The sequence below is a fragment of the Lampetra planeri genome, unplaced genomic scaffold (genome assembly GCF_965212315.1).
Source record: "Lampetra planeri unplaced genomic scaffold, kcLamPlan1.2.h2 scaffold_213, whole genome shotgun sequence".
Taxonomy (NCBI): domain Eukaryota; kingdom Metazoa; phylum Chordata; class Hyperoartia; order Petromyzontiformes; family Petromyzontidae; genus Lampetra; species Lampetra planeri.
Genome location: NW_027614894.1, coordinates 62,863 through 85,908, shown reverse-complemented (window position 1 = coordinate 85,908; position 23,046 = coordinate 62,863). Strand labels below are relative to the sequence as shown.

Here is a 23,046-nt window from a genome sequence, read left to right as displayed (position 1 = left end):
TTGTATTATGCGTGTACGATTACCGCACGGTTAGTATTGATACTGGCGTTGTCATGATGCTTCTGTGTCGCTATCAAGAGGCATCTCGTTTACGTTGTGCCTTTTCTTACCAAATGTGATTTTTGCTGAGGCTAGAAAGTAGACGTGCAACACCGTTTGTCTGTAAAATACTCCGTAGGCAAGGTTTTAATAAAGACAGTCGTAGTTTGGACTTAATAATGCTCTGACCGTGTCCTTTATTTCACCGGGCAAGGCCCTGAAGGCTCTTTTCAGCAAGGGTCCTGCTTGGGATGTTTGGCCAATGACTTGAGTGTGTGCTTGCGAGAGTGCCCGGAGAAAGCCTTCACATGCGAGGAGATAGGCTTTTGAGCAAATATATTTTTTTATGATCGCCAAAAAAAAAAACAATGCAATTTTTTTTTAATTTTACCAGGCAAGGCCCACTGAGCTGTACAGCTCTTTTTAAAAAGCGACATGGCCATAAATTATAGCTCAACTAAGTGGCTTATCAAGTGGACATCTATGTAAGCAGCCAAATACTTTAAATGCATGTTGTTGATTCTAAATGTGGAGGGGAAAACCGGAGGACCCGGAGAAAAATCCACGCAACCACAGGGAAAAGAGATACGCAAACTCCAAATACACAGCAGCAGGCGTCAGGGTCAGGATCGAACCCACGACCTCCTGCACACCAGGCGAGGGAGTTAACATCTCCTAGCCACGGTGATGATGATGAGAGAGAGACACGCAAACTCCAAATGCACAGCAGCAGGCGTCAGGGTCAGGATTGAACCCACCACCTCCTGCACACCAGGCGAGGGCCTTAACATCTCACCCTCGAGTTCCTGATCACCTCCTTCAGCTGATGGCCATCGTCTTTACTTCCCCATCACCGTATCGGCGAGTGACTAGTCATCCCGTTGAGCAACCTGCCAATCACTTGATCCTCTGGGTCATCCCCATCACTCGCCTACTCTTGACAGCCACGAGTCAATGCTGCAAACTCAGTCGCCCCGACCCCCACCCCCCCGCCCGCCCGAGCCGCTAATCGCCCTCGCGGGCGTTGGCGGGCAAGGCGTTGACGGGCAAGGCGTTGACGATGCGGCTCTCCAAGTGCTCCAGCACGGTGTGGGGGTCTCTGTCGGCGTTGACGAGGACGGCGCGTGGATGGAGGAGCCGAGCGGGTTGCACCAGCGAGCGGAACTCGCGCAGGCGCTCACGCACCTCGGCCTCAGAGTCGTGCGGGTGCTGGCGGCAGCGGGCCCAGACGGCGCCGTCTGGGGCCGGGCGGAATATCTCGTGGTACCTGCACGCACGCACGCAACGCGACCGCAACGGCGGCGATGCACCGCGGTTAAAGGGCACGGCGCCCGTTATAATTTTTTTACGGGATTCAAGGGTGCGGCGCAACTACTCGCGTGGTGCGCAGACTGACGCGCGTACGAACCGCGCCGTTCGTTACGTACAGTGCGAAAGAAGTTCAACATACATCCTGCCCATAGACTAACACTACCCATAGACTCAACACTACCCAGACTCAACACTGCCCATAGACTAACACTACCCATAGACTCAACACTACCCAGACTCAACACTGCCCATAGACTAACACTACCCATAGACTCAACACTACCCAGACTCAACACTGCCCATAGACTAACACTACCCACAGACTCAACGCTGCCCATAGACTAACACTGCCCATAGACTCAACACTGCCCATAGACTAACACTACCCATAGACTCAACACTGCCCATAGAATCAACACTGCCCATAGACTAACACTGCCCATAGACTAACACTACCCACAGACTCAACACTGCCCATAGACTCAACACTACCCACAGACTCAACACTGCCCATAGACTCAACACTACCCACAGACTCAACACTGCCCATAGATTCAACACTGCCCATAGACTCAACACTGCCCATAGACTCAACACTACCCATAGACTCAGCACTGCCCATAGACTCAACACTACCCATAGACTCAACACTGCCCATAGACTCAACACTGCCCATAGACTCAACACTGCCCATAGACTCAACACTGCCCACAGACTCAACACTACCCATAGACTCAGCACTGCCCATAGACTCAACACTACCCATAGACTCAACACTGCCCATAGACTCAACACTGCCCATAGACTCAACACTGCCCATAGACTCAACACTACCCATAGACTCAACACTGCCCATAGACTCAACACTGCCCATAGACTCAACACTACCCATAGACTCAACACTACCCACAGACTCAACACTACCCATAGACTCAACACTGCCCATAGACTAACACTACCCACAGACTCAACACTGCCAATAGACTAACACTACCCATAGACTCAACACTGCCCATAGACTTCCACTACCCACAGACTCAACACTACCCATAGACTCAACACTGCCAATAGACTAACACTACCCACAGACTCAACACTGCCCATAGACTCAACACTGCCCATAGACTTACACTACCCATAGACTCAACACTGCCCATAGACTCAACACTGCCCATAGACTCAACACTGCCCATAGACTCACTGCCCATAGACTTCCACTACCCATAGACTCAACACTGCCCATAGACTCAACACTGCCCATAGATTCAACACTGCCCATAGACTCAACACTACCCACAGACTCAACACTGCCCATAGACTAACACTACCCACAGACTCAACACTGCCCATAGATTCAACACTGCACCATAGACTCAACACTACTCACAGACTAACACTACCCATAGACTCAACACTGCCCACAGACTCAACACTGCCCATAGACTCAACACTGCTCATAGACTCAACACTGCCCATAGACTCAACACTGCCCATAGACTCAACACTGCCCATAGACTCAACACTACCCATAGACTCAACACTGCCCACAGACTCAACACTGCACATAGACTCAACACTGCACATAGACTCAACACTGCCCATAGACTCAACACCGCCCACAGACTCAACACTGCCCATAGACTCAACACTGCCCATAGACTCAACACTGCCCATAGACTCAACACTACCCATAGACTCAACACCGCCCATAGACTCAACACTGCCCATAGACTCAACACTGCCCATAGACTCAACACTGCCCATAGACTCAACACTGCCCATAGACTCAACACTGCCCATAGACTCAACACTACCCATAGACTCAACACTGCCCATAGACTCAACACTGCCCATAGACTCAACACTGCCCATAGACTCAACACCGCCCACAGACTCAACACTGCCCATAGACTCAACACTGCCATAGACTCAACACTGCCCATAGACTCAACACTGCCCACAGACTCAACACTACCCATAGACTCAACACTACCCATAGACTCAACACTGCCCATAGACTCAACACTGCCCACAGACTCAACACTGCCCATAGACTCAACACTGCCCACAGACTCAACACTGCCCACAGACTCAACACTGCCCATAGACTCAACACTGCCATAGCCTCAACACTGCCGACAGACTCAACACTGCCCATAGATTCAACACTGCACCATAGACTCAACACTGCCCATAGACTCAACACTACCCATAGACTCAACACTGCCCATAGACTTCCACTACCCAAAGACTCAACACCGCACCTCCGATTAGCACGGTTGGCTACGTACGGTGTGAAAGAAGTTCAACACACGCGCGTACACACTACCTCGTGTGCCATAGACCCCGCTGGCGGCCCACGCCCGCACGTCAGCCCATTTCACGCGACTGGCCAAAACATTCCCAACCCAGCGCCTCTTCCTGAGAGCGAGTCCCGGACTCGGTGAACCTCTCCCCGGGGTCAACAGCAGGAGGCCCGTGACTGTTCGTTGCGCGGCGCGCGTACCGCTCGCCCGTCACGGGGTCCGTCTTCCGCAGAGACGTGCGCTCCACGGCTGTGTCGTCCGGCACGTCGAGGATGAACACCCTGGCGTAGTTGAGCGCAAACACAAAGACACAAACATCATGGGACCTCTTTTGCCAGTGCCAAAATATACTAATAGGGGTTTTCCCCTTTTTTTGGCAACAAATATGACACCTTTTGCAAGGAATCATGTTTACATTAACCACAATACTTGCAGTCAAATGCAAACAAAAACACAACACTCTGGTAATTCATGCATTGTTTTTCAAACTGATTGGTCCACACCAGAGACAGCTTTCTTTGGAGCCTCGTCTCATATGGTGTTCGACCAGATGACGCCTTTTGGCATCTGGTGCAAAAGGTGTCAGATTTGTTTCCAGAAAAAAGGGGAAAACCCCTATTAGTACAGAGACACAAACTCAAAGAAACAGCACGAAGGTACACGACTCACGATTGTGACTTTTACACAGCGTCTGCATGCGAGCGCGCATCTAAAGAGGCCGCACAGAAGTAGCGGGCGTAATAGTTTGGTCAATGGATCACTGTGCGAGTCCGTGTTTATCTAAGGGAGGCACTGGGTGCCTGTGAGGCTTTGGATCTCGGTGTGAGTCGGTGGGTCTCTTGTGTGGAAAGCCTCGCTGAGTCCGCAGACTCTCTTTCAAGAGGGTCCTGCCAAGTTTTCACACGGTTGAGTTTTCGCAACTGAGTCATCGGCGAGTAACGTTTGTGGTCTGCTGGGTTGTCAGCTGTGGGCTATGGGCTGCGAGCTGTTAGCTGTGGGTTGCGGGCTGTTAGCTGTTGGCTGTGGGCTATGGGTGGTGGACTGGGGGCTGTTGGCTGTTAGCTGTGGGCTGTAGATGATGGGCGGTTGGCTGTGGGCTGTTAGCTGTGGGCTGTTAGCTGTGGGCTGTGGGCTATGGGTGGTTGGCTGTTAGCTGTTAGCTGTGGGTTGCGGGCTATGGGTGGTGGGCTATGGGCTGTGGGCTGTGGGCTATGGGTGGTGGGCTGTGGGCGGCAGGCACAGAGGCCGCACCGGTTGGGGAAGATGCCGTCTGACTGCAGCAGCGCCAGCTGCTCGGCGACGTGCGGCGGCCCGTGCAGCACCCAGCCCCGCGCCGTCGCCTCGCGACCCCTCAGCCGCTCCGCCAGCAGCCCAGCCACCAGCAGGTCCGGCACTGCACGGCGCCGGCACGGAAGGTGACACCAAGCGGGGAGGGGGGCAGGGGGGGTTACCGAACTTCCCCCTCCGCGGAGGAGTCACCGGACGACGCGAGCGTGTTCTTCTACAAGGATAACACTGGTCAACAAAAACAAAAAAAATTCTGGCCTGGACTTTTGCAGCTGTTCTAGACTAATTTCAGGGTGCCGATTCCAAATCTGATCTCAGATTTGCTCTATCACATCTCATTTTTATGCTATCGGTATACCCCATTTTCATTGATTTTACTCGAAATTAACTCTGTCACTTATGATTGCAAGTGGTTGCGAGTCAGTGACTGCTTTAGTGATAAAATATGGTGCTGTATTTTTAGGATAGTGTATTTATAATATCATTTTATGTAGATATCCACATTTATTTAATATTATTCTTTTACAGTTTTTATTGAAAATGCAATATAGACAAAAACTGATGCCAGATTTGGAATCAGCACCCCAAAATTACCTTAAAACCGTTGGAATACCTTATGCCAGAAAAAGTGTGTTGACCAGTGCAATCAAAAGATTTTGATAATACTCTATGAGACGTCTCCTTTACCAGTGGCAAAATATAGTAATAGGTTTTTGCCCTTTCAACTGGTACAAAAACTGACACCTTTAAATACAAGGCATCATGTTTGCAATAACCACAACACAAGCAGTCAAAATGCAAACAAAAAGAAACAACTCTGATGATGTTAATGATATGCACTGTCCTTGAAGTTGATTGGTCCACACCCGAGACAGCTTTTTGTTTGCATTTTGACTACTTGTGTTGTGGTTATTGCAAACATGATGCCTTGTATAAAGGTGTCAGTTTTTGTACCAGTTGAAAGAGTAAAAACCTATTACTACTTGATTTTAATAATGTTGAAGTTCAGTGCAAACTAGCTACTTCTGGCCAAGACTAATTAGAGAATCTATCGAAATTGAAAGAAATAAAAATAATTGTAACCGTTCGGATAGCTACCGACTTAGTGCTGCGTGGAAGCGAATCATCAAATAATACAATGTTTAGATGCATGCCTATACAGGCCACCATACTTCAATAGGGATTACCGTTGGTACGGCTATTTTAATACACACAATGGACAAGAAGGATAAGATCAAAGGGCCCGCATAATGCGCATGCATAATGCGCCTTGACTCAAGTGTGGTCACCACATCTACGCCTCTACAGAAGGAACGAAACATGTGGACTTCTCCACAAATCTGGCTGTCGCCTGATGAAGCTGGTTGTAATTACTGGCGAAACGTCGTACTCAGATTGTAAATGTTGTGGCTTGGCTCTCCAACACACCGATGTGCTGTACTAGAATACTATACACTACACTATACACTACACTATACACTAGTGCTGTACTAGTGTAATGCGGGCGTAAACGACCTTCCGGATGTGACGTCACGGGGGGGAGGAGTTACGTCACGTGGGAGAAGGGTTCGGGTCTTTAAGGGGAGAATCCGGAAGAGGAAGGGAGGTTGTTGGAGACTGGGCTAGAGTGAGGCCACGCAGGGCGAAGGCTGGGAGGAGTGGCGAGATCGCCACACACACACGGAGAACGGATTGGCACCGTCGGCCAGCGGTGACCAACCCAGGGAGCAGCGGTGAGGCTGCAGCGAGGGCAGCCGGAGAGGCTGCACGAAGAGGCAGCAGTGGGACTGTTCAGAGAGAGAGAGCAGCGGTGGGGCTGCAGTGAGGGCAGCCGGAGAGGCTGCACGAGGAGACCAGCAGCGAGGCTGCTAGAGGCGACGGGAGCGACACGAGGAGACCAGCAGCGAGGCTGCTAGAGGCGACGGGAGCGACACGAGGAGGTCAGCAGCGAGGCTGCTAGAGGCGACGGGAGCGACACGAGGAGATCAGCAGCGAGGCTGCTAGAGGCGACGGGAGCGACACGAGGAGACCAGCAGCGAGGCTGCTAGAGGCGACGGGAGCGACACGAGGAGATCAGCAGCGAGGCTGCTAGAGGCGACGGGAGCGACACGAGGAGACCAGCAGCGAGGCTGCTCGAGGCGACGGGAGCGACACGAGGAGGTCAGCAGCGAGGCTGCTAGAGGCGACGGGAGCGACACGAGGAGGTCAGCAGCGAGGCTGCTAGAGGCGACGGGAGCGACACGAGGAGACCAGCAGCGAGGCTGCTCGAGGCGACGGGAGCGACACGAGGAGATCAGCAGCGAGGCTGCTAGAGGCGACGGGAGCGACACGAGGAGGTCAGCAGCGAGGCTGCTCGAGGCGACGGGAGCGACACGAGGGGATCAGCAGCGAGGCTGCTCGAGGCGACGGGAGCGACACGAGGGGATCAGCAGCGAGGCTGCTAGAGGCGACGGGAGCGACACGAGGAGGTCAGCAGCGAGGCTGCTAGAGGCGACGGGAGCGACACGAGGGGACCAGCAGCGAGGCTGCTCGAGGCGACGGGAGCGACACGAGGGGACCAGCAGCGAGGCTGCTAGAGGCGACGGGAGCGACACGAGGGGACCAGCAGCGAGGCTGCTCGAGGCGACGGGAGCGACACGAGGGGATCAGCAGCGAGGCTGCTCGAGGCGACGGGAGCGACACGAGGGGATCAGCAGCGAGGCTGCTAGAGGCGACGGGAGCGACACGAGGGGACCAGCAGCGAGGCTGCTCGAGGCGACGGGAGCGACACGAGGGGATCAGCAGCGAGGCTGCTAGAGGCGACGGGAGCGACACGAGGAGATCAGCAGCGAGGCTGCTCGAGGCGACGGGAGCGACACGAGGGGACCAGCAGCGAGGCTGCTAGAGGCGACGGGAGCGACACGAGGAGATCAGCAGCGAGGCTGCTCGAGGCGACGGGAGCGACACGAGGGGACCAGCAGCGAGGCTGCTAGAGGCGACGGGAGCGACACGAGGAGATCAGCAGCGAGGCTGCTCGAGGCGACGGGAGCGACACGAGGGGACCAGCAGCGAGGCTGCTAGAGGCGACGGGAGCGACACGAGGAGATCAGCAGCGAGGCTGCTCGAGGCGACGGGAGCGACACGAGGAGATCAGCAGCGAGGCTGCTAGAGGCGACGGGAGCGACAGCAGCGTCGGCGCCGAGCAGAGGGTCTCAGAGGGAGAAGTAAACGAACCCGAATAAAGGACACCAAGCCAGATACCGTGGTCGAGTCTTTAATTACACTAGTCTACTACACTACACTACACGCTAGTGCTGTACTAGTATACTACACTATACACTACACACTAGTGCTGTACTAGTATACTACACTATACACTAGTGCTGTACTAGTATACTACACTATACACTACACACTACACTACACACTAGTGCTGTACTAGTATACTACACCATACACTATACTACACACTAGTGCTGTACTAGTGACGAATTGGCCACGTTCTGTTTACGTGACAACCCTTACTAGTTGGCTGTGTCGGGTGGTGGCGGGTTTAATGACACATCTATATATTTACGCGATCTAACCAAAGAAACCTCTTATGGATGATATTGGTCGCGAAAGCATACGTGTTAAACGAACGCGTTACACTTTGACCCAGTTCACACAGTGGGGGGGGTGGAGTGGGGAGCGGAGAGAAGTCAGCATTTTCAAACTCCCTCTGTTGCCAGGAGCAACGTTCATAACGTGATGACCACACTGATGTTATTTTCTTAAATTCTCGGATCTGGAATTTAGCCAAATAACGTGCAAACCGTATTGGACGTGATTGATGACCAGACTGAGACCATCACACTCGCTACAAATGAGAACCCGGCTTAGGTAGAGGTGGATTCGAACCCAGGATCTCAGCAGTAACAGCTCTGCACTCTTGACCTCCAAGCCACCCCGTCACCTCGACACACGACTAATAGCGAGGCCATCCATCTGATGGTCAGAATCAGAATATCTATTTATGCTGGAGGAATCCGATGAGCTATAACGCTCTTTCTCACAGATGTCCAGTGTGGTTCACCTTCCTGCCGGTCAGCACTTATCACCTGGTTGGCAAGTGAGGTCACCTGACTGCTGCTCACTGCAGTTACCTGGCTAAACAGATCACCCATTGGCTAGCCAGCTTTGTCAAACGACCTCACAGTTGCGGTCACCTGACTGCTGGTCACTGCAGTTACCTGGCTAATCAGATCACCCATTGGCTAGCCAGTTTGGCCAAGCGACCCCACAGTTGTGGTCACATGACTGCTGCTCACTGCAGTTACCTGGCTAAACAGATCACCCATTGGCTAGCCAGCTTGGTCAAGCGACTCCACAGTTATGGTCACATGACTGCTGCTCACTGCAGTTACCTGGCTAATCAGATCACCCATTGGCTAGCCAGCTTGGCCAAGCGACCTCACAGTTGCGGTCACCTGACTGCTGCTCACTGCAGTTACCTGGCTAATCAGATCACCCATTGGCTAGCCAGTTTGGCCAAGCGACCTCACAGTTGCGGTCACCTGACTGCTGCTCACTGCAGTTACCTGGCTAATCAGATCACCCATTGGCTAGCCAGTTTGGCCAAGCGACCTCACAGTTGCGGTCACTTGACTGCTGCTCACTGCAGTTACCTGGCTAAACAGATCACCCATTGGCTAGCCAGTTTGGCCAAGCGACCTCACAGTTGCGGTCACATGACTGCTGCTCACTGCAGTTACCTGGCTAAACAGATCACCCATTGGCTAGCCAGTTTGGCCAAGCGACCTCACAGTTGCGGTCACATGACTGCTGCTCACTGCAGTTACCTGGCTAAACAGATCACCCATTGGCTAGCCAGTTTGGCCAAGCGACCTCACAGTTGCGGTCACATGACTGCTGCTCACTGCAGTTACCTGGCTAAACAGATCACCCATTGGCTAGCCAGCTTGGTCAAGCAACATGACAGTTGTGGTCACCTGGTCGCCGGCTCTCGAGGTGCATCTTGACCGCCTGGCCCGTCGCGCTCTCACCGGCCGCGGCCTCCAGCAGCAGCTTCCTGTATGACACTGCGGCAACAGCACGCACAGCGACTCCTCGCAACTCACAACAACAATGACGACGACGATGACGATGACTGCCATCCTCCACTGGTGTTTGAAAGGCATATTCGGCCCTCAGTAAGGGAAAATGTTCCACACCACTGCTCCTGTACGGAAAGCCCTCATTTAACGCGGTGGTAGTAGATGCGTTTCCTGAAAAGAGCCGCGTGAAGCAAAAAACGCATCGAGCGAGAAGACAGATTCCTCACAAATGCGGTAAGCGTAAAGTTTGATAATAGTTTTTTTACCCTTTTATCTGGCAACAAAACTGACACCTTTTTTACAAGGTGTCATTCTAGATTTGAAGCTTTCGTGACTGCAATGATTCATATTCTTAGGTTTTTTCGGTAAAGTCACGTAGGTAAAAAACATTAAAAAGTAAAATAAAATAAAAAATAAAAATCACGACGTTTCGGAGGCAACACAAGCTTCCGTCTTCAGGTGGTACCGTCACAGCCACGACAGCTGTATCAAGTAAATGAGAGATTGCAGGAGTTACCACTGCGTTTATATAATGGTTGGAGAAGGTGGTGGGGCAAGGGCCGCATACTTATTATTAATATGGTAAGGTGAGGCTTGAGACTAAGAATAGACTGCATAACAAAGGCTGAGAACAAAGGCTGAGCCTTTGTTATGGAGAGGTGCGGTTTGTGACTCAACCTGTAACAAGAGGACCACCACTAAACATGGTAAAGCAGTAATGGTTGTCTGTCAAATAAGATTGACAAATAAGTGTAGTTAAATCTTTTTTGCATGGGTAATCATTGGAAAGATGTGATTAACCATGCAAAAAAGATTTAACTAACTCAAAGACAATGCACCATCAGAGTATGAGAGCTCGGGGTAAGCATTTACACCATTGGTACCTCATTTGCCAGTAAAAAATATAATAGTTTATTTACCCTCTAATCTGGCAAGAGGGTAAAAAAACAATTATTATATTCCGGGGGTTCGGGGCTTCACCCACCGTTGAGCAGGCCGTACTTGAGTGCGAGACGCGAGGCCTGGAGGTCTTTGCCGCTGCCGGGAGGCCCCAGCAGGAGCAGGCGGGCCGTGCCGGGCCCCAGAGGCCGCTCGCGCTCCGCTACAAGCGTCAGCACTGACGGGACGAGAAACACACCGTTTATTGCGGACGCCGTTTTTTTAAAATCCTTTATATTAAGTTCACTTACTTGCTTGCTTGCGCGCTTACGACCGTGCAAATCTTTCGGTCGTTTTTTAACCCACTTCCCGTGATCCACTCGAGCTGACATTTTGCACACAGACTCGTTGTGCGTGACAATTTATTTTAGGAAATTTTTTTTTATATTTAATTACCAATTGCTTAATGGTGGCAGGCAATCATCTGACCCATAGGTGGCAGCCATCTCAAGACAGAGGACGAGAGGACTCTAGCCGCCCGTTTCAAAGACCAATGAGGGCTGGGTTATGGCCCATTGAACACGTACTGTAATTTATGAAATCCTTTATATTAAGTTCACTTGCTTGCTTGCATGCACGCTTACGACCGTGCAAATCTTTCGGTCGTTTTTTAACCCACTTCCCGTGATCCAATCGAGCTGACATTTTGCACACAGACTCGTTGTGCGTCACAATTTATTTTCGTGAAAATTTTTTTCCAAAATTTTCAACATTTTAGGAAACATTTTTTTATATTTAATTACCAATTGCTTAATGGTGGCAGGCAATCATCTGACCCATAGGTGGCAGCCATCTCAAACCAGAGAACGAGAGGACTCTAGCCGCCCGTTTCAAAGACCAATGTGGGCTGGGTTGTGGCCCATTGAACACGTATTGTAATTTGTTAAATCCTTTATATTAAGTTCACTTGCTTGCTTGCTTGCGCGCTTACGACCGTGCAAATCTTTCGGTCGTTTTTTAACCCACTTCCCGTGATCCAATCGAGCTGACATTTTGCACACAGACTCGTTGTGCGTGACAATTTATTAGGTCGCTTGTGACAAAAGAGCTACATTGCTCAGTGGGCCTTAACTGCTAAAATAAAAATTGCTTATAGTTCATAGTTTAGCTTAGTAATTCTCCTGAGCGTGTGCGATGGCGCTTCAGTTTTTTTCAGTTTCATTCATTAGGTATAACCCCGTGAGCCATGCGGCTCTTGATTCGGGTGCAACCACGACAAACAAAAACATGAACAAGAAACATCTTGAAGTGACTACACGCAACAGAAAAAATCCAGGAAAAAACAGCAAAGTCTTCCAGAAAAAGCACCGTGTTTCAACGCTGTGTGCAAAACTCCCAGTGGAAATGCAAGTCAAACAATAACAACCATGAGACAATTTAGATTAAAGTTATCAGGCTAACTCTGTACTACAACAAACAAACAAGGCTAAACATGCCTAAACCAAAACGTTTTCAAAATAACCAAAATAAAGCTATAAAAACAATGTAACAGTGAATTTCGATTTAAAGCGTTCGTGACTGCTGGGATTCATATTCTTGGTTCTTTCGGTAAAGTCCCTTCTACGTGACTTTACCGAAAGAACCAACAATATAACGTAACGGTGATCATAGGAACTGTGATTGAAATTTAACAATAAACGATACACACGTAACATGCACGACCAAACTTTGCAGCCACAGCTGGCTTGCCTTGTGCCAGCAGGTCGGGCGCCGGCTGGTCGGCGTTGACGCTGCGCAGGTAGCTGGGGTAGCAGGCCTCGACGGACCACGCGTCCCTGCGGTGGCGCCGCAGCCGCTCCGTCGTGCGCTCCTCGGAGATGCCCGGCGGCGCTAGCAGGCGGGCGCGCACGCTCGGCTCACTGGGCCAGGCGAAGGTGGCGTGGTACACGTCTGCCGCGGAGACAAAAGACAAAGATCCCCCATGTAGCCTTAACAGACTGTAGGGGCAAGTGCTGTTAGCGAGCACCTATGAAGGCCGGAACGGCACACGAGGGGGTGGGTGGCCAGCACCACGCCCGACCGCCTTTGTCTCCCCAGTGGGCGATGTTTACACACCGCACCAGGTACTCATTTAAGGCTGAGTCGACCTAGGGGAGGCCCAGGATCGGTTCAGAAATCGTCACTGGTGTTAGCCGTGAGCGGGAATCGAACCCGGGTCGCCAGGTCCATAGCGCAGCGCGCTAACCGCTACACTACCGCTCCCCTTTCGCGCAACCCGCGATCGTGCAATGAATAAAAGTAAAATAAAATAAAAATCACGACGTTTCGGAGGCAACACAAGCTTCCGTCTTCAGGTGATACCGTCACAGCACGACAACTGTATCAAGTAAATGGTTTATTTTATTTTACTTTTATCAATTTTAATTTTTTACCTACGTGACTTTACCGAAAAAACCTAAGAATATGATGTACATTTGTTTGTCAAATCAAATTACGAGTGCCTTTTGCTCTCCGTGACACTCTTATTACCCAGGGAACCGCTACTTATAGACATAATCTGCAGTTATAGTAATATGTTTTTACCCTTTTATCTGGCAACAAAACTGACACCTTTATACAAGGGATCATGTTTGCATTAATCACAACACTTGCGGTCAAAATGCAAACAAAAAGACAACTCTGATCATGTACGCACTGTTTTTGAAATTGAAACCCAATTATACCCCAGCCAAACCCCTGGCTTCTAACCACACTCGCCGATTATACCCCAGCCGTCCCCCTGGATTCTAACCACATGACCCAATTATACCCCAGCCGTACCCCTGGCTTCTCACCACACTCACCGATTATACCCCGGCGAAACCCCTGGCTTCTACCCAGACTACCCAATTAGTGTGGTTAAGGGCCAGGGGCACGGCTCTAACCACGCCGACCAGCCAGACCCTAACGCGGCGCGGCGTAGCCACCCGTCGCCACTCCTCCTTGGCGCGAGTGAGGCGGTGAGGCTGTTGTTGCGGGGGGGCGGTCGCCACCGCCGCCTCTCTCACCTCCGGTGAGCGGGTCCACGCGCTTGCCCTGGTTGCGTTCTATGAGCACGGCGTCGGGGGCATCCAGCATGACTGCACACGCGACCACGCACGCGATTTAGCAATTATTTAAAACAATCCGTAATAAAGGTTTTTTGTTTTTTTACGGGCTGGATCGTGTAAATATAAACGCGTATCGTTAAACCCGCCACCACCCGACAAAGCCGATGAGGTGAGGTTGTGTCGTGTAAACACAACGTACCAATTAGTGACTACCTCAGCACCTCGGTGTGTTGGAGAGAAAACCCACGCAACTTACAATTCGGTTAACGTGACGTTTCTCTGGTGATTACAACAACCAGCCTCATCAGGCGATTAGCCAGAATTGCGACGAGGCCCTCCACCTGTTTCAGTCTTTTCAAACAAAATCTTCACAAATGTTTTCTCCCGAGTGTTCCTATCGGCGTCACGTTGTCACGAAACGTTCAGTGCTCTGTCCTTTTTCAAAACGGAATTACAACCGTGGCCTGCCAGCTTCCGGGACAACTTGTTGTGAAAGGCACTATTATAAGGTCGCACCTCACCATTGGAACCTCATTTGCCAGTAAAAAATATGATAATTGGTTTTTTACCCTTCTATCTGGCAACAAAACTGACACCTTTTTTTACAAGGAGTCATGTTTACATAGACCACAATACCTGCAGTCATAATGCAAACAAAAAACATAACTCTGATAAAGCCAGAGTTGTGCGCCTTTTGGCGTCATCTGGCCCAACACCATGTGAGACTAGGCTCTAAGGAAAGCTGTCTCGGGTGTGGACCAATCAATTTCAAAAACAGTGCATACAGAGTTATGTTTTTTGTTTGCATTATGACTGCAGGTATTGTGGTCTATGCAAACATGACTCCTTGTAAAAAAGGTTGCGCCTCATTTCACGTTAAGTGCTTGCCGCAAACGAACCACATCACCTCGCTGATCTCGTCAAGGAAAATAAACCACCATCACGTGAACTGCGGTCATCCCCGCAGCAGCAGCAGCAGCAGCTTTTGGCTGGTCGTCGAATAAAGACGCTCACCACATCGCGCGCTTTCAAGTGCGCTTCCGTAGCCGTCTGGAACGCTCTTCCTTCTGATGTCTAGGAATCCACCAGATCTAAGCGCTTTTAAATCATCTATTTTGAAAACTGCTTTTGTGTGTTTAGTTTGTTGTCCTTCCCCCGCACCTCCGATTAGCGCGGTCGGCTAGATACGGTGCGAAAGAAGTTCAAGATACGTACAAGCAATTGCGGGACAATGCCTTTACCCTAACAGCGTAATTGCCGGTTGCACTGTGAGTGCCAGTGGTGAGGTGACGGGGTAACGCAGTGCTCACCCACGTGACGGGGGGCGATTCCCTTCTCCTGCAGCAGCAGCGCCTGTGGCCGCGTCTGAGGGAAGTCTTCAATCAGCCAGCCCTGCCGCGCCACGACATGCAGACAAGGGGAGGCGAGAGGTGAGAGCACCGGGGGGTGGGGGGTGGTGTTAGTGGTGGACTGCGGTGGCGAGATGTTAACTCCCTCTCCTGGTATACAGAAGATCGTGGGTTGAATAATAATAATAATAGTTCAATTTGTAACGCGCGCAAATTTGCAGAAGTAGTGGCCGCAACTCAGAGGCGCAGAGCCAAGCTCAGAGTCGCTCAAAAGCGTGATTGTAGAGGTGAGTTTTTAAGTCTCTCTTGAAGGAGGCGATTGAGGTGATGCTGCGAATGTGCAGAGGGACATCGTTCCAGAATGTTGGGGCTGCCACCAAGAAGCGGCGCATAGACACGATGACCATCCTGGATCTTGGTATCAAGAGGAGGTCGTGAGTCGCGCTGCGCAGGCATCTGCCGTGTGCTGAGCTGCAAGTTGTCAGTAATGAAGAAAGGTACGGCGGGCAGGCGGATATGAAGGCGTTGTGGCAGAGGCAGGCGATCTTGTATGTGACCCTACTGGCGATGGGGAATACCGACCCTGACGATGCCTGTATATTTTGAGTTCGCATGCTCTGCCCGTGGTCTCGTTACTTTTTCTCGAGGTCCTCCGGTTTTTCCCTCCACATTTATAATCAATGCGCGTTTAAGAGCATTTAGCTGAATTTCGATTTAAAGCTTTCGTGACTGCAGGGATTCATCTTCTTGGTGCTTTCGGTAAAGTCACGTAGAAGGGAAATAATAAAAATATGTTTTCTTTTTATTAGTTTATTATTTCCCTTCTACGTGACTTTACCGAAAGAACCAAGAAGAAAAAATAAAAGGAGCATTTATCTGCTATAAATTTCCACATGATGACAATCCATTTCGTCACTTCTGAAAAAGAGCAGTATAGCTCAGTGGGCCTTACCTGGTCAAATTAAAATAGTTTAGCAATAGTTTACGTTCTGAAGGCCCTTTTCCATTCGGGTTACACCTGACTTGTTGATGTTCCCGCGCTACTCGTCTGGCTGAGACTCTCCATCGATCGTCGCGTGCCCTTCCGTGCGTGTGTGCGTGTCGATGCTTTGTCCCTGGGTCGGTCGTGATGAAGTATGTTCGTATGTAAGAAATTAGCTTGCCAATCCAGATGATTATTTTAAAAGTGCATAGCTCCAGTGGCTTCCTAATATCGGAAGACAAAAGAGCATTCCAGACGGCCGCAGAGGCACGGTGAGGAAGGGTGAGGCACGGCGAGGACGTGGAGCCTCGTGCCCCAGCAGGTGGCACCTGTTTGATGCAGTCGTTCTCCGTGAGCCGGTCCTGCACGAGTCTCACCCACAGGCCGGGCGGCACTTCCTGCGGGAGCCATGCACACACAGGATGCACGCGGCAAGCAGAAGGGGTTGTCTTAAACGCCAGGTAACAGTTTACACTATGAGATCTCTTTTATCAGTGGCAAAATATAGTAGTAGGTTTTTACCCTTTTAAACTGGTACAAAACTGACACCTTTATTCAAGGCATCATGTTTGCAATAACCACAACACAAGTAGTCAAAAAAGCAAACAAAAAGAAGCAACTCTGCATATTATTATCATTATCAGAGTTGCTTCTTTTTGTTTGCTTTTATGACTACTTGTGTTGTGGTTATTGCAAACATGATGCCTTGAATAAAGGTGTCAGTTTTGTACCAGTTTAAAAGGGTAAAAACCTACTACTACGCCAGGTAACAGCTCACTGGCATTTCACCAAATTAACCGGAACACACCCGATCTCTGTCTGAGCTCGGAATCTAAGCAGCATTTGAGCCTGGATAGTGAGTGCTTGGATGGGCAACCACAACGCACAAAGAGGCTGCGTTTAGTTTATTGTCCTTTTCCCACACCTCCAATTAGCATGGTCAGCTACATTCGGAGGTTACAAAAGAAGTTTAACTTACATACGTGCACACGTCTATAGGCTACGGGGTCACGTGGTAAGCAGAAGAGAGCAGTGCAGGACATTCCACTGTTGCGCTGAACTTCTATGTTCCCGCGTTTTTAAATAAAGGATGTCAATGGGATAGACACATAGCGCTTATTTACGGCCAGTTAAGAGCGGCGTCAGAGTGGTGAGCGTACGCGCGCTGTGACGCCTCGTGCCTGAGTTCCATTTTGATGGCCAAACAATCCCCGTAACCGGCACGGTGTTGGGGGGGTACGGGGTGGGGGAGCCTTCATCCAGCCGTGGATTGACAAAGGGGCTGTACATCACGACAACTATTTATTATAAAGAAACCCAATGAGAACAGGAGTGGTGAGATGTTAACTACCTCGCCTGGTATGCAGGAGGTTGAGGGTTTGATCCTGGCCGTGAGGTCTGCTGCTGTATATTTTGAGTTTGCGTGTCTCTCTCACTCATCATCATCACGGTGGCTAGGAGATGTTGACTACTTCGCCTGGTTTGCAGGAGGTCGTGGGTCCGATCCCGACCCTGACGCCTGCTGCATATTTGGAGTTTGCGTGTCTCTCTCTCATCACCATCACAGTGGCTAGGAGATGTTTGGAGTTTGCGTGTCTCTCTCCCTGTGGTCGTGTAGATTTTTCTCTCCAGATCCTCCGGTTTTTCCCTCCACATTAAGAATCAACGTGCGTTTAGAGTATTTGGCTGCTGCTGTACGTTTTCACACGATCACACACTTTGTTGAGCTACTATTTGTGGCCAAGTCACGTCTGAAAAAGAGCGAAATAGCTCAGTGGGCCTTACCTGGTAAAATCCAAATAGTTTAGTTTATCGTTTAGCTTCCAAAGGCCCTTTTCCATTGGGGTTACACCTGACTTGTAGACTTTTTTCACGTTACTCATCAAACTGTAACAGTGATCATAGGAACTGTGATTCAAATTTAACAATAAACGATACACACGTAACATGTACGACCAAACTTTGCAGCCATAGCTGGCTTGCCTTGTGCCAGCAGGTCGGGCGCCGGCTGGTCGGCGTTGACGCTGCGCAGGTAGTTCACTTCCCGCTGTGATCGGCAAACAGGGCCATACTTAGACGCAGTCCAGCCCTCCTGAGTAGCAGCACTCGAGCGCGTTTGCGTGCACGGATGGGGAGCGGTGGTGTAGCGGTTAACGCACTGCGCTACGAACTCGGCGACCCGGGCTCGATTCCCGTTGGCGGCAACCACCAGTGACAATTTTCTGAACCGGTCCTGGGCCTCCCCTAGGTTGAATCAGCCGCAAATGAGCACCTGGTGCTCAAAGGCGGCCGGGCAGAGTGTTGGCCGCCCACCCCGTCGTGTGTCGTGCCAGCTTTCATAGGTGCTCGCTCATTGCACTTGCCCCAACAGTCTGTGAAGGCTATACGGGGGATCTTTGTCTTTGGGGCGGTAGTGTAGTGGTTTAGTGCACTGCGCTATGAACCTGGCGACCCGAGTTCCGATAACGCGCTCATGACAAATATCCGTGACGGTTATCTGAACCGCTCCAGGGCCTCCGCTAGGTCGACTCAGCCTTAAACGAGTACCTGGAATATTGTGTTAAATATCAGCACTGGGGAGACAAAAGCGGTAGGACGTGGTGCTGGCCACCCACCCCTTCACGTGCCGTACCGGCCCTCATATGTGCTTCCTAACAGCACTTGCCCCAACAGCCTGCTAAAGGCTACACGGGGATCTTTTTCTTTGTGTATGTGTGAGAACGCGCACCACCTACCTGGCCGATTTCCTTCAGCCGTCTCACTTCTCCCGCAAAGTCCGAGCTTGTGTTGGCGACCAGTCTGTCCATGCTCACGAGCACCGCTCCCAGCCTCTCGCACGCAAGCCTTGCCTGGACACACAGAGCCAACGGACCCACGCCTCCGATTAGCACAGTTGGCTACGTACGGTGCGAAAGAAGTTCAACATACATACATCATACTGCCCATAGACTCAACACTGCACCATAGACTCAGCACTACCCATAGACTCAACACTGCCCATAGACTCAACACTGCACCATAGACTCAGCACTACCCATAGACTCAACACTGCCCATAGACTCAACACTGCACCATAGACTCAGCACTACCCATAGACTCAACACTGCCCATAGACTCAACACTGCACCATAGACTCAGCACTATCCATAGACTCAACACTACCCATAGACTCAACACTACCCATAGACTCAGCACTATCCATAGACTCAACACTGCCCATAGACTCAGCACTATCCATAGACTCAACACTACCCATAGACTCAACACTGCACCATAGACTCAACACTGCCCATAGACTCAACACTGCCCATAGACGCAGCACTACCCATAGACTCAACACTGCCCATAGACTCAACACTGCCCATAGACTCAACACTGCCCATAGACTCAGCACTGCACCATAGACTCAACACTGCCCATAGACTCAACACTGCCCATAGACTCAACACTGCCCATAGACTCAACACTGCCCATAGACTCAACACTGCACCATAGACTCAGCACTATCCATAGACTCAACACTACCCATAGACTCAACACTACCCATAGACTCAGCACTATCCATAGACTCAACACTGCCCATAGACTCAGCACTATCCATAGACTCAACACTGCCCATAGACGCAGCACTACCCATAGACTCAACACTGCCCATAGACTCAACACTGCCCATAGACTCAACACTGCCCATAGACTCAACACTGCCCATATACTCAACACTGCACCATAGACTCAGCACTATCCATAGACTCAACACTACCCATAGACTCAACACTACCCATAGACTCAGCACTATCCATAGACTCAACACTGCCCATAGACTCAGCACTATCCATAGACTCAACACTACCCATAGACTCAACACTGCACCATAGACTCAACACTGCCCATAGACTCAACACTGCCCATAGACGCAGCACTACCCATAGACTCAACACTGCCCATAGACTCAGCACTATCCATAGACTCAACACTACCCATAGACTCAACACTGCCCATAGACTCAACACTACCCATAGACTCAACACTACCCATAGACTCAACACTACCCATAGACTCAACACTACCCATAGACTCAAAACTGCCCATAGACTCAACACTACCCATAGACTCAACACTGCCCATAGACTCAACACTACCCATAGACTCAACACTTCGCCTCCAATTAGCACGTGTGTCTAGGTACGGTGCGAAAGAAGTTCAACACACATACGTTACATAAATCCCCTGGTTTACACTTTTTTTATGTTATCTCTTCCCATAATTGTATGACGATTGCACTATCGGCGTTGCGACGGGCCACTGCTGGGCGAGGGCCGTGTGGATCAGAATCAGAATCTTTATTTATCCTTGGAGGAATCCGATGAGCTATGAAGCTCTTTTTACAAATGTCCAGTAGGGGCGGGTCAGGAAGTTACAACAACAACCAGTACAAAAACACGATAGGAGTGCAAAGTATAAGAAATCTAAGCAATTCACTAAATATAAATAAGTAAAAGTATATGAGTACAAATTGCATAAGTACATCAATTCCTGACGATTTTACAACACCACATGCAATCTTGGGCAAGGCAGCACAACGAAAAATGAACCCGTAAAAACAAAGTTTCTCACTATAAATCCTTTATATGCGTGGCGGCTAGAGTCCTCTCGTCCTCTGGCTTGAGATGGCTGCCACCTATGGGTCAGATGATTGCCTGCCACCATTAAGCAATTGGTAATTAAATAGAATTTATTTTTTCCTAAAAAGTGTAAAATTTTGGGAAAAAAATTTTCACGAAAATAAATTGTCACGCACAACGAGTCTGTGTGCAAAATGTCAGCTCGATTGGATCACGGGAAGTGGGTTAAAAAACGACCGAAAGATTTGCACGGTCGTAAGCGCGCAAGCAAGCAAGTGAACTTAATATAAAGGATTTAAAAACAGTGCCAGACCACAGCAAAACGAGACACACAGTTGCCCCTCAATAAAATTCCATATTAACATTGAACTATCGATACTACACGGGGGGTAAGGATCAGATTCCCCCCTGGGTTAACCCGTCACAGAGACTCGCTCAACTTACAATCGTGGTCTTGCCAGAGGCAGGAGGCCCCAGTAGTAGGATCCTTGGCACTGCAAACATTCGCCGGCACGCGTTGTGTTAATAATCACACAGCACAGTAATGGTCAGGGGCAATACATTTGGTAGCCGCTAATCCAACTTCTAAACAGAGGGGGGGACACAGACCATATGCTGTGCCCCTTTTAGCTAATAGCCTGGCGTGGTGATGTGGTGGTGGTGTGGTGGCGTGGTGGTGTTGTGGCGTGGTGTTGTGGTGGTGTGGTGGCGTGTTGGCGTGGTGATGTGGTGGTGGTGGTGGTGTGGTTGTGTGGTGGTGATGTGGTGATGTGATGGCGTGGTGGTGTGGTGGTGATGTGGTGGTGATGATGACACCAACAGCGATGCCGATCATGGTGATGATGATGATGGTAGTGATGATCATGGTGATGATGATGATAATGATGATGACACCAACAGTGATGCCGATCATGATGATGATGATGGTAGTGATAATGACATCAACAGTGATGCCGATCATGGTGATGATGATGATGATAGTGATGATGACATCAACAGTGATGCCGATCATGGTGATGATGATGATAGTGATGATGACACTAACAGTGATGCCGATCATGGTGATGATGATGATGGTAGTGATGATCATGGTGATGATGATGATGGTAGTGATGATGACACCAACAGTGATGCCGATCATGGTGATGATGATAGTGATGATGACATCAACAGTCATACCGATCATGGTGATGATGATGATAGTGATGATGACACCAACAGCGATGCCGATCACGAGTTAGCGACGGCCGCGATGGCGATGATGGCGATCATGCCGGTCGTGAGGATGATGCCGGTGGCGGTGAGGGAGGTGATGAGGACGACGGCAGCGTTGGCGGTGATGGCGATGATGCGGAAACGGTGGTCATGGCGACGGTGGTCACGGCAACGGTGGTCACGGCAACGGTGGTCATGGCGACGGTGGTCACGGCGACGAGGGGTCCTCACCATCCTGGTTATCGCGGTTGATGGCGTCGATGAAAAACTGGATGGGGTCGTCGGGCTTGTGTATGAGCACCTGCTCCAGTAGATTCTGAGAGGGAATCGCATCAGAATTCAGCATCTTTATTTATCCTGGAGAAATCCGATAAGTCCTCAAGTGAAGAACAGGTGTCGGAAAGACAGCGTCTGAATGACCATTCGCTGTCTCCCCGACAGACCTGGTCTTCACCTGAGGACGGCTGCTTGCGTTGTGGCCGAAACGTCGTGATAATTATTGTATTATGTTTTATTATTTTATTACTTCCCTTCTACGTGACTTTACCGAAATAACCAAGAAGATGACCCAAACGATATCAATTCCCCCAAACATTTGGGCGGGCAGCAAACGCAACTCCAACAAATAATCGCGGGGTCACACCAACACGACAACACAGAGACCCTCAATAAAACATTGTATTTTATGTTGAATTTTTATTATTTTATTATTTCCCTTCTACGTGACTTTACCGAAAGAACCAAGAAGATGAATCCCTGCAGCCACGAAAGCTTTCAATCGAAAATTTATTGTTTTATTTTTATTATTTTATTATTTCCTTTCTACGTGACTTTACCGAAAGAACCAAGAAGATGAATTCCTGCAGTCACGAAAGCTTTCAATCGAAAATGT

The 23,046-nt window shown here is 50.0% G+C and overlaps 1 protein-coding gene across 1 annotated transcript; it reads right to left on the bottom strand.

The window, feature by feature from the left end:
• Positions 1–216: 216 nt before the first annotated feature.
• On the bottom strand, positions 217–22,500 carry AK8 (adenylate kinase 8). Its single transcript, XM_078623269.1, has 12 exons — positions 22,386–22,500; positions 21,384–21,433; positions 19,053–19,166; positions 16,647–16,715; positions 15,297–15,378; positions 13,945–14,016; positions 12,647–12,847; positions 11,004–11,135; positions 9,914–10,003; positions 4,908–5,049; positions 3,857–3,937; positions 217–1,306 (listed from the first exon to the last, which is right to left on the bottom strand). The coding sequence occupies exons 1-12, from the start codon at positions 22,498–22,500 to the stop codon at positions 1,045–1,047; spliced, it is 1,410 nt and encodes a 469-aa protein (XP_078479395.1). The 3' UTR covers positions 217–1,044.
• Positions 22,501–23,046: the final 546 nt, after the last annotated feature.

Excerpts from the sequence above, each read along its gene's own strand:
- AK8 (XM_078623269.1), bottom strand. The coding sequence starts at position 22,500 with ATGCTGAATTCTGATGCGATTCCCTCTCAGAATCTACTGGAGCAGGTG. Across the intron at positions 21,434-22,385 it reads CAACCGCGATAACCAGGATG|TGCCAAGGATCCTACTACTG; the intron begins GTGAGGACCCCT and ends GAATGTTTGCAG. Across the intron at positions 11,136-12,646 it reads GCCCGACCTGCTGGCACAAG|TGCTGACGCTTGTAGCGGAG; the intron begins GCAAGCCAGCTG and ends TCGTCCCGTCAG.